Source organism: Herpailurus yagouaroundi, unplaced genomic scaffold (genome assembly GCF_014898765.1).
Source record: "Herpailurus yagouaroundi ecotype Mexico unplaced genomic scaffold, PumYag 140, whole genome shotgun sequence".
Lineage (NCBI taxonomy): Eukaryota > Metazoa > Chordata > Mammalia > Carnivora > Felidae > Herpailurus > Herpailurus yagouaroundi.
The window spans coordinates 58,291,324-58,303,571 of record NW_024412395.1 but is presented as its reverse complement, the minus strand read 5'-3'; the positions used below and the strand labels follow the sequence as shown (position 1 = coordinate 58,303,571).

The 12,248-nt window shown below is 43.2% G+C and overlaps 1 protein-coding gene across 2 annotated transcripts in view; it reads left to right on the top strand.

Annotated features, from left to right (window-relative positions):
• PDE11A (phosphodiesterase 11A) overlaps positions 1-11,740 on the top strand; it is a 378,310-nt gene extending 366,570 nt beyond the window's left edge. For both annotated transcript variants that reach the window (XM_040475481.1, XM_040475482.1), the window contains exon 20: positions 11,021-11,740. In XM_040475481.1, coding sequence (XP_040331415.1) covers positions 11,021-11,176 — 156 coding nt within the window. In that variant the 3' untranslated portion in view covers positions 11,177-11,740. The remainder of the gene's footprint in view (positions 1-11,020) is intronic.
• Positions 11,741-12,248: the final 508 nt, after the last annotated feature.

Here is a 12,248-nt window from a genome sequence, read left to right as displayed (position 1 = left end):
TCAGTGTTATCACTTGGCCAGACTGTGCCCTTAGGATTCTGATTACAGATCTGAATCATTCTTACATTGGATTCTAATGAGCTCGCATGCCCTCATACTAAGCATTACCTCTGTGGGTCTATCATCTTTACTGCTATTCGGGTAACTGCCTCACATTATTTAGGTTTTAAGATCTCAAATATCACTAAAAATTTTTCAGAAAGATCTGACAATATTTTTTGGCATTTGCAAAATTTGGACACAGCCAATCTGTTACTGCTGAATAATAACAAATCTACAGAGTAGGTATCACATATACAGAAAAAGATTTTCCAAATGGAAAAAACATCTCACCCAACATGACAAACATGGAGTAATATTGAACTTCCATTAAGGAGGGAGTAACAGCTAGTTGCTGTTTGTCCTTTCTGTCAGAGCTTACCTGGTCCACAGGGAAAATGCAGGCTGTCTGGATGCCGCCTCCCAATTCCTTTGAGTATTCCTTTCTTGGAAGCTGAAATTCCATAGGCCTGCTGACTTTGCCACCAGAGAGAGTTGGCATCTACTGTTAGCATTCTCTGAGTCCCCATAACATGGTAGGCTAAGAATGACCAACCTTTTAAAGAGTCTCTTTGGCAGACTCTGGGCGTTCAAAGAGAATGGAGATGACTGCTAGCTGATCTCTGGCCCTCATTAATTTGGGTAAAGAGTACTGCCCAGTGAGTGTCAGCAGCAACTTTGTGTGCTGAGGAAGCTGAGACTTCCTTATGCCAGCCATCAGTTCAAAGTCTGATAGGGGGTTTCAATCTCAGGTTATTTCTGGGGGCAAAAGTCATAAGGCTAGAGCCCTTTGAAGACCATTGCATTCTAGCCTGGGAAGAACCCAGTAGGACACAGTGCCTGGCATAGGTATGTGTATAACATATGTACATGGTTATTATTAACTTTCTGACTTGAGCAAATTACACACTTAAGATTTATTTTAAAGCTGGTATCATTTTTTTTAATGTTTATTTTTGAGAGAAAGAGAGAGACAGAGCATGAGAGGGTGGGGGGAGCCAGAGAGAGAGGGAGGCACAGAATCTGAAACAGGCTCCAGGCTCTGAGCTGTCAGCACAGAGCCCAACGCGGGGCTCGAACTCACAAACCGTGAGATCATGACCTGAGCCGAAGTCGGTCGATTAACCGACTGAGCCACCCAGGCGCCCCTAAAGCTGGTGTCTTTAATGTGAAGGTTTAAAAACATTTATTCAAAGTAGTCCTGGCTTGCTTCTGTGTTCACCATCATTGTTTGATTATTTGTTTTTCAAAGCAAGTTTTAAAAACTGCTGGAAGCCTCCTTTGGCAGTTAATACATTATCTTAAGCAATTTAATGCAAATTAATTTTTACACAACCTTGAGTTTCAGAGGCCATTGAACTGGGGAGGGAAGGAGTGGGGTTTAGGAGGAATCTGTTTGCTGCCTCCCATCTGGACCCCACAGCCAGCTCCATCTGCTCTCACATGTAGTAACTAACACTTCGGCGACTCCCCTGCCAAACATACCATGCGGAGTTCGGCTTATGATTTTCTACTCAGGAAAACGTTAAAATGCATAGATGTGAACTGCAGGTTTTCTAGAAAACTTGATGGGCTTATTTTGGCATTTCAAAACTCTGCTTTCGTAGCATAACCCAAGCTTTTCCTTGGGTTTTATGAAGTTTTTTTTTTTTTTTTTTTTTTTTCTCTCTCTCTCTCTCTCTTCTGTTTTGTTCCTAGATTTTATTCTCTTCTAATACCATAATTCTCTTTTCAGGTAGGGTCCTTCCAGCACAGTCAAATCAAATGGAAGCCACTGAAAGGCTCAGGGTAGAGAGTGATGAGCTGGGATCTGTGGCTACAATGTGGGCAGTTAATTGGACAGGAGGAAGGGGAGGGCAGGCAGCCAGGTTAGAGCCGTTGAGAAGATGATGGTGATCTAAACCAGGGTTGTAGACATGGCAAGAGACTGACACACAACGACACTTTGGGCACAGGGTTGACAGGACTCGGTGACCATTTGGATGTGGGGGGAAGAGGGAGATGTCATGGATGACCCATAGATTTCCATCTTGAGCAGTTAGGTGGAGGTGATGATGCTCAGCTCTCTGACACAGTAAACCGAACAGCAAAGGAAGGTTTGGAGGAAGGCGATGAGTTCAGTTCTGGACAAAGAGTTCACTGCCTCTGACCCTTGCAACATGATAGAAGAGTAGGAGGCTGGCAAAGCCAAAGACGATTCTTAGCCAACTGCCACAGTGCAGCCCAGCATGTAAAATTCAGGAATGTGTCAGGTTAAATCATGAATAATCTTAACCTTTGGGGGCCCAGAAAGGTAGCGGCTGAATAATTGAAGAGTGGGGATTTGCTCCCACAATTGGCCACTTCTTTCCAAAGTCACATACCTTAAGGAGAAGCCTCCTTTGTTCCTCCTGAGACGCTCTTTGCACGTGTGACCATCCAGGCACATGAATTCAAGGGAGTCTGAGGGCCTGCCACCACTTGCGTGCTCTCTTGCCCTTCCTGTTGAGAAGGTCTGAGCAGAGATGGCACCAACTGGTCATATCACCAGTGGTTTTCCATTTCAAAACACCAACCCCAAATGGGCTTTTGGACATTTTCACTCAGAAAGTAAATGATCATGGTAGTAAAGTGATCATATCTTCATGACAGGGATATCACCTCAGATAGTCAAGATGGGCTCCAAGTCTAATTTTATATTTTATCAAAAATTGATATTAAAGAAATCCTTTAAATTCATTGTTTTCTACCATGTATTGTACTCCTTAGTTTCCGAATATTTCTCTTGGGTAAGGTGGAGATGGGGGAAGGCAGAAAATACTAACTCTTAGTGCCAGCACTCTGAATATATACAATTTGACCACAGGACGTGAAAACATCTCTCTTTGGCCTTTCAAAAAAATAAATGAAGAGGCAGCTCAGGTAACTCCCTCAAAGTTTTGAAAAGGTACTAATGACATAGTTGGACATTTTCGAATTCAAAGACAAATGTGGTTTTAATTTGCTGGTGTTCCTTTATGCTCCCCGCCCCCTTCCAGTAACAGAGTATAGGAGTAGTGACCTGTTCTAAGAATGTGGCTTTCTCTTTGTTTATTCCCTTGTCCCCCATGTGCCCCACCTATCCAGCAGTTGGGTTCTAAGAAGGGATTGTGGTCAAGAGTAAGCACACACTGGGCCAGATGATAGCAGACGTGGATCATGATGGCTGAGGGAAAACAGGGCCAGAATCTGACTCCCGGCAACTTGGCAAGCTGATAAAAACATGGTCCCAGGGGGGCGCCTGGGGGGCGCAGTTGGTTGAGCGTCCGACTTCAGCCAGGTCACAATCTCGCGCTCCGTGAGTTCGAGCCCCGCGTCGGGCTCTGGGCTGATGGCTCAGAGCCTGGAGCCTGTTTCCGATTCTGTGTCTCCCTCTCTCTCTGCCCCTCGCCCATTCGTGCTCTGTCTCTCTCTGTCCCAAAAATAAATAAACGTTGAAAAAAAAAATTATTTAAAAAAAAAAAACACAAAAACATGGTCCCAGGGATAATGGTAATAAGAGAAAATACTATATTCATTTCCCAAGAGGGTCATTCTGGGTTTGTTTTTACAGCAGGATTCTGTATCAGGTCAGAATGTCCTGACCCTGCTCTCAGCCACTGGCCGCTCTCCTAGACTCACCCCTTCTTCCTGCCACTGCTCTGTGGGCAGAGAGGGAAGACTCTTGTTCCCTGGAGTCACTGTGGTAGGAACTAGAGTTACAAAGATAAAAGGCCTTATTTCCACTCTCCATGGGAGGTCATGGGAGAGTACTCAAAACAGCTATTTAAAACCAGTGATAAGGGATTTCCACCGCTGGCCATGATAGAGTGATGGGGGAAACCATGGAGCAGATTAAGTTCTACAGACAGTGGAAACAGGCAGCATGCAGCACAATATGGAGATTCCTGAGAGAGGGGAACGAATGGAGTGAGCCCTACGATGATCTTAGCTTACTCCTTACTACTGGAGACAGCTTCCAGGCAACAGCACAGGGAGAGAATCCCAGCCAGGGCCCAGTGGGCTCAAGGAGTTGAGGAGGCAGAGTCAGGGGCCTGTGGAGCCCCAGGGGCTGGAGTTCCCAGGGAAGAGGACAAGAGAAGAGATAGTCACACGAGAGAGAGTTCCAGAGATCTGCAGAGCACCCCTATGAGTCTTCAGTGCTGTTCACTACATGCATGCGGGGAAACTGCTGAGGCTGAGGAAAGAACAGCAAAAGGGAGCAAATGGAATAATCCTCAGAGCTCCCAAAGGCTGGGGAATCGTCCATGCTCCCCCAGGCAGAATATTAAAGAAAAACGTTGAAATATATGAGGTACTGGGTCCGGTTCTCAGAAGGTTATTGTCTCAGTAGTGGACCCAAATTAACCCGACTAAAGGCTGCTCTGGACCTACCTAGCAATGCTTAAAAGCAAACCTCAGAGGACCAAATAATTTCCAAGTAACCTAACTGCATTCCAGAACAAAACTGAAAAATGTTTAAAGAAATGCAAACATAAATAAATAGATAAGCAAATAAAAATCCGTCACCCAACAACATAAAATTCACCATGCCTAATATCCAATCAAGATTACCAGGCATGCAAAGAAGCAAGAAAACTTGGCCTGTAATAATGAGAAAAACCAATCCATACAGACTCAGAAATGATACAGATCATAGAATTGATAGAGAAGGACATTAAGACACTTATTATGTTTTATATGTTCAAGGGTAGAGGAAAGACCAAGCATGATAATCACAGTCATGGAAGATATAAAAAAATGCCCAACTCAAACTTCTAGAAATGAAAACTACAGTTTTTCAGAGGAAAACTACAAGAAATGGGATTCACAGCAGATTAAGTTCTGCAGAAGAAACACTCAGTGTCATAACAATAGAAAATTAGAATTTGGTCCCTCTCCTCTCTATACTCCAGGTACTAATTTCTACACAGTACCCTTGTGCTCACTCAAGCATCATAATAATTTTCCACAAAGTTTTTATTTCACTCTGTCTCTGAAAGAAACATCTGAAATGATAGGAAAATCAACTTAATTATACACATACACACATATACATTATACATATGTATAAAGTATCATATGTATACATATATACATATGCATGTGTATATATTTTTTATATGTGCTTACATATACATAAAATGTTTCACTTTTAATGTTTATTTATTTTGAGAGAGAGAGAGAGAGAGAGTGCCTGTGTACACATTGGGAAGGGGCAGAGAGAGAAAGAGAGAGAGAGAATCCCAAGCAGGCTCCACACTGTTGGCACAGAGCCCAACGTGGGGCTCAAACTCAAGAGTGCAAGATCTTGACCTGAGTCGAAATCAAGAGTTGGATGCAACTGACCCACTCAGGCAACCGCATAAAACATTTCTTTTCCTTTTTTTTTCTTTTCTTTTTTTTTTTTTTTTTTTTTTTGTTCAAGTTAGTTAACATACAGTGTAGTCTTAGCTTCAGGAGTAGAACCCAGTGATTCATCTCTTATATATGACACCCAGTGCTCATCCCGAAAAGTGTCCTCCTTAATGCCCATCACCCATTTAACCCATCCCACCACCCACCTCTCCTCCAGCAACTCTCAGTTTGTTCTCTGTATTTAAGAATCTCTTGGAGCGCCTGGGTGGCTCAGTCGGTTAAGCATCCGACTTCAGCTCAGGTCACGATCTCGCGGTCCGTGAGTTCAAGCCCCGCGTCGGGCTCTGGGCTGATGGCTCAGAGCCTGGAGCCTGCTTCCGATTCTGTGTCTTCCTCTCTCTCTGTCCCTCCCCCGTTCATGCTCTGTCTCTCTCTGTCTCAAAAATAAATAAACGTTAAAAAAAAATTAAAAAAAAAAAAGAATCTCTTATGTTTTGCCTCCCTCTCTGTTTGTAACTTATTCTTCCCTTCCCCTATGTTCATCTGTTGAGTTTCTCAAATTTGACATGAGTATTGTCTTTCTCTGCCTGACTTATTTCCCATAGCATAATACCCTCCAGTACCATCCACATTATTACAAATGGCAAGATTTCATTCTTTTTCATCACAGAGTAGTATTCCTGTGTGTGTGTGTGTGTGTGTGTGTGTGTGTACCACATCTTCTTAATCCATTCATCAGTTGATGGATATTTGGGCTCTTTCCACAATTTGGCTATTGTTGATAGTGCTGCTACAAACATTGGGGTGTGTGTGCCCCTTCAAGTCAGCATTCAAATCAGCATTGTTATATCCTTTGGATAAATTCCTAGTAATGTAATTGCTGGGTCATAGGATAGTTCTATTTTTAATTTTTTGAGGAACCTCCATACAGTTTTCCAGAGTGGCTGCACCAGCTTGCATTCCCACCAACACTGCAAAAAGGTTCCCCTTTCTCCACATCCTCGCCAACATCTGTTGTGGCCTGAGTTGTTAATGTTAGCCATTCTGACAGGTGTGAGGTGGTATCTCATTGTGGTTTTGATTTGTATTTCCCTGATGATGAGTGATGTTGAGCATCTTTTCATGTGTCTGTTTGCCAGCTGGATATTTTCTTTAAAAAATGTCATGTCTTCTGCCCATTTCTTCACTGGATTATTTGTTTTTTTGGGTGTTGAGTTTGATAAGTTCTTTATAGATTTTGGATACCAACCCTTTATCTGATATGCCGTTTGCAAATATCTTCTTCCATTCTGTCGGTTGCCTTTTAGTTTTGTTGATTGTTTCCTATGCTGTGCAGAAGCTTTTTGTCTTGATGAGGTCCCAATAGTTCAGTTTTGCTTTTGTTTCCCTTGCCTCCGGAGACATGTCAAGTAAGAAGTTGCTGCAGCTGAGGTCAAAAGTTGCTGCCTGTTTTCTCCTGCAGGATTTTGATGGTTTCCTGTCTCACATTTACATCTTTCATCCATCTTTAATTTCTTTTTGTGTATGGTGTAAGAAAGTGGTCCAGTTTCATTCTTCTGCATGTTGCTGTCCAGTTCTCCCAGCACCATTTGCTAAAGTGACTATCTTTTTTTCCATTGGATACTCTTTCCTGCTTTGTCGAAGATAAGTCGGCCATATATTTATGGGTCCATTTCTGGGTTCTCTATTCTATTCCATTGATCTATGTGCCTGTTTTTGTGCCAATACCATACTGTCTTGATGATTACAGCTTTGTAGTACAGGCTAAAGTCTGGGATTGTGATGCCTCCAGCTTTGGTTTTCTTTTTCTTTTTTAATGTTTATTTTTGAGAGAGAGAGACAGAGCATGAGTGGGGGAGGAGCTGAGAGAGAGGGAGACACAGAATCTGAAGCAGTCTCCAGGCTCTGAGCTGTCAGCACAGAACCCAACATGGGGCTCAAACTCATGGAGTGCGTGAGATCATGACCTAAGCTGAAGTCGGACGCTTAACCAACTGAGCTACCCAGATGCCCCATTGGTTTTCTTTTTCAACATTACTTTGGTTACCCAGGGGCTTTTGTGGTTTCATACAAATTTTAGGATTGTTTATTCTAGCTCTGAGAAGAATGCTGGTGTTACTTTGATAGTGTTTGCATTGAATGTGTAGATTGCTTTGGGTATTATCAACATTTTGACAATATTTGTTCTTCCAATCCATGAGCATGGAATGTTTTCCCATTTCTTTGTGGCTTCTTCAATTTCTTTCATAAGCTCTCTATAGTTTTCAGCATACAGATCTTTTATGTCTTTGGTTAGGTTTATTCCTAGGTATTTTATGGGTTTGGGTGCAATTATAAATAGGATTGATCCCTTGCTTTCTTTTTCTGCTGACTCATTATCAGTGTATAGAAATACACCCAATGCCTGTATATTGATTTTATATCCTGTGACTTTGCTGAATTCGTTTATCGGCTCGAGCGGTTTTTTGGTGGAGTCTGTTGGGTTTTCCATGTAGAGTATCATGTCATCTGCGAGGAGTGAAAGTTTGACTACTTCTTTGCCAATTTGGATGCCTTTCATTTCATTTGCTTGTCTGCTGAGGCTAAGACTTCCAACACTATGTAGACAATTGTGGTGAGAGTGGACATCCCTGTCGTGTTCCTGACCTTAGGGGAAAATTCTTCATTTTTCCCCATTGAGGATGATACTAGCTGTGGGCCTTTCATATATGGCTTCCACATAAAATGGTTCTTGAAGAATACACTAAGTTTGGTTGTCTCTAGGGAAAGAAACTAAATGTCTGGGGGCAGGGGATGAAGGGATATTTTACACTGTACCTTTTGTACCCTTTGTATCCATTGGACTATGTGAACATATCACTTACTCAAAACATAAATAAAATGTGGAATAAACCCTACATGCTGGGCACCCTACATGAGTGTGAGTGGAATCATGAAGAAAGTGGGGTCCCTCAGTCACTTAGGTGACTAGATGCCCAGGGCTGTCCCAGAGCAGGCAAGTAAGTACCCAAGGTGTCTGTGGTGGGCCAGGCAGAGTGGACGTGAGTTTGGGAGCCCCCGTGATAGCCATATAGTTGCCCCAAGGATAATAAGCAGCACATCCCAAATTGGGTTTTTAGGTCAGTCTCAACGCTGACCTACACTTGGAGCAGCACATGAGTCATCAGTCCTACCCTGCTCAAGTACATTCTGGCTTCAAGGACCATTAGGTAGAAGTTACAGGGATATAGATTTCACTTCAATATAAGAACAACATTCCAAAATCAGAACAACCTGGGAGGTAGTTAGTTCACTGCCTGTGGGCATGTTTAAACACTGCAATGGTCACACTGCAGGAATGCCACAGGAGAGATTCAGCATCCGCGGCTGATGGCACCATGTACATCTACATAACTAATGTACATAACCTTTCTAGTTGCTCTGCATGTATATGGAGACTGAGCAGACAGGTGATAAGTGTCCCCTTTCTCTTTTGCTAAGTGATGAGGAAGTCAAACGAGACAGATGTTAGCATTTGCACAGAACTCATCAGGTGTCACTTGCTGATAAGTTTGTAGGAATATCCGTATCTTTCTAAATAGTGGGAGCAATTATCTTACTGATGGCACAGGATGGGATTTTTGCTACTTTTGCCTAGACCCAGCACCTGCCAGAGGAAAATGATATTCTAGTATAGCAATTCTGTGTTTAATTAAAGAGAATATGAAATAAAGGGAAGGAAGAATTCTGAGAAATATGTACCTCCCCAAAAGTTTGGAGTTTTTGTTTTGTTTTGTTTTGTTTTGTTTTTATTCACCACAAAGGAAGCAAGAGGGAGAACAAAGAGCTAGATAAAGGAAAGAAATGTCTGTTTGGGGCTAAGCCAAATAAACTTAAATGGTTTAAGGAATAAATTGGTGGAGTAATTCGAATCATGGGCAGGTGCTATGAATGTAATTTAGTAAATGCTCGGGAACCTGCCAAGGAAGAGAAAAATGTGTTGCTTTTGAGATCATTTCCCAGCAGCTTCATAAAAGAAAACTGATTACAGGAATTTAATAAGTAAAACAGAGCCAGAAATATAGTAATCAAATGAGTTTTTAATTACATTTCAGGCAGAAAAAAATTCCAATTTGTGCTCCTGGGATTAAAAAAAAAATAAGTTCTAGAGAAAAGCTTTTGTAGCAGGAAAATAATATAAACACTAATTTCCATAGGAATTATAGTAGTCAGTTTAATTAAAAGGCTCGATCAGAGTGACGAGGAGCCAGTGCCAAACTATACTAAATAAAACCATGGCATTCGTTGCTACCCTACACTATCATCCAAATAAAAACACTGTGCAATGAATAGAAAACAGTCACCTGCATTTTTCTCAATAAAGAGGATTTTGATCACTACCTGAATTTTATTTTCATATATGAAATATTTTCATATTTCACTAATACATCTGATTTGAAATTAAATGTTGGTTGGTGAGATAAATGTCACTCTTGAGGAATATGCTCTAAGAGACATCAGTGTGAAGGGTCACCACTTCGGCCAGGTTGGAGGGCTCACAGCTCAGTAGCGTCCCTGGTCACCTCTAGTGACGCCCTCAACATGAAGGGCTGTTCTTTGTTGGGCGGCTTTGCTATCAACCACCCCCTAACCACAGGCCCTGCTTGGAGAAGATTGTTCAGGAGGTGTGCTGACATTGCAGTGGATTTGTTCCCCTTGGGATGAATGTGCCACACCTGAAAGTGTTTACAAGGACCAAGGATATGATCTGTGGCCACAGAACACAGACCCAAGGCACAAAGTGGGAGCATTCCCTTTCCATGGGCTAATACCGGCACAACTCCATGACCCTTGCTTTATTCATTGCTCTGTTCCACGACAGCGGTTGGAAAATTATACTATTAGGGAGTAGGGGACGCTTTTTCAAAGACAACAAAATTAAGTAAAAAAGAAAACATTTAGGAGAGTCTCCTGCAAATAAGCCCCTGGATTCTTGGCCTCTGGCCTCTGCCTGTGTGTCCCCCTCCATCCCCTCGCTGCAGCCCAACCCCTCTCTTCCCCACTCCTTTTTCTCTTGTCTCGCGTCCATCTTCATACATGTTCACATGCCAGTCTGTTCATTTAGCACAGCTCCCAGATCCTTAGCTTGAAAAATGAGCACCTTCTCTTCTCTTGGGATGTTATCTGGCCTTTCTTATTCAGATGAGTCCACCCAGAACCCTCCCCTCCTCCGTGGTGGAGCCAATGGTAGGTGTAGCTTAGTAAAGCTTTAAGTTCATGGTCTGTCGAGATCTGGAGTGTCCAGAGCAGGCAACAATATACATAAGTAGGCATGTGTGAGCCGAGTATTTTGTGTCCTGTCTTGTCTGGATATAGACTTAGAACAGGATCATAATCTAATGGGCTAGCACCCTGGGAGTAGTACACAGCCACCCTGTCTTATTTTTTTCATTTTCTGCACAGGCTCTATTAATGCAGCACGATGGTGTTACATGCGTTTACTTCTTGCCAATAGCTCGGGTTTACCAAAATAATCATCACATTTCATTTCTTGCAGCCAGTGTCTGTTCTCCTCACAAGGGAAAGCTAGAAAACCATGTCAGTGACTCGGGTTCCTCTCTCCTCCACCTTTTTTTTTTTATTTCAGGCGTTGGTGAAGGTCAACGTGAAACTGAAGCCCATGCTGGACTCGGTGGCAGCGAACAGAAGTAAGTGGGAAGAGCTGCACCAGAAAAGGCTGCTGGTGCCGGCCGCCTCACCCTCGTCTGCCAGCCTCGTGGCCGCTGGGGAAGACAGGAACTAACCCTCCAGCTTAGCTGCCGCTGCAAAATGACTGCATCCTGAAGGGCCAGCTTCGGGCCAGCCCACGTCATCCTTTTGTTCCTTTAAGCTCTGGCAGAGTCTCTTGGTTTGCACCGGGAAGCACGGCCTGGGCTTCCACCTTTAAGTGTGGTCCGCGGAGGAGAGTGCGACGGGAAGGACAGAGGAGGTGGGGAGGGAGCCCGGCCCGGGGCGCTCAGCTTCCCCTGACAAGCACACGAGCACACGTGGGAGAGGTGCTGGGCAGAGGACCCCACACCAGAGGACAGCCGGCCCTGCTCATGCCGAGCCCAGTGGCCGACGGAGCCCAGAGCAGGGAACGCGCCATTAGCGCTGCTTCACTTTGTATCCAGCTCTTCTATTTGTTACAAGCCAAGCAATGCCTGCCTTTGCATCCTCTCCTGAGTGCCCTTTTGTGCCACACTGTTCCAAGAAGCCCAGTTTGTATCCTGTAGAGGTATTTTATTTTTATCCTAAAGCTTCTTAATGATGGATTAGAGCCTTTAGAATGGCCTACCTAAAAAATAAACCATAGCATCCTTACCAATACTGGTCAGTCCTAGTTTTCCCCTAAAAAGGCCCATAGTAGGAAGATAACAAATGCGTTTGTTTGTGTGACTGGTATTTATACAAGATTCATAACACTGCATTGGGATTGCGGCCCCCTTTTCCACTTTTTAAAAATTCACCCTTTGTTGTAGACCAAGTCTTCTCCCAGAAGGAATGGATTAATAGGCTTTAAAGGAGGGATGAAAGGAAGTCCACAGCTGGATTCACCACAAGTGACCCATGAACACTTAGGAACTATTTCCAACCGCGAAGACATTTTACAGGCCACAGCAGAGCCGCGGAGAATAATCAGACTACCTTGAGTTCTCTTAGGGATTGGTTTTTATACACCATCGAAAGCTCCTACTGATACCAACCTAAAGCCAAATGTGGTGGTTGCCAATTTTTTTATTTTTCCTTAAGTATAAGAAAGAAATGACAGTCTGGCCAGGGGACAAATATGCTCTAAGAGGCTAGGTTTATAATAATAAACTATATTAAATCGA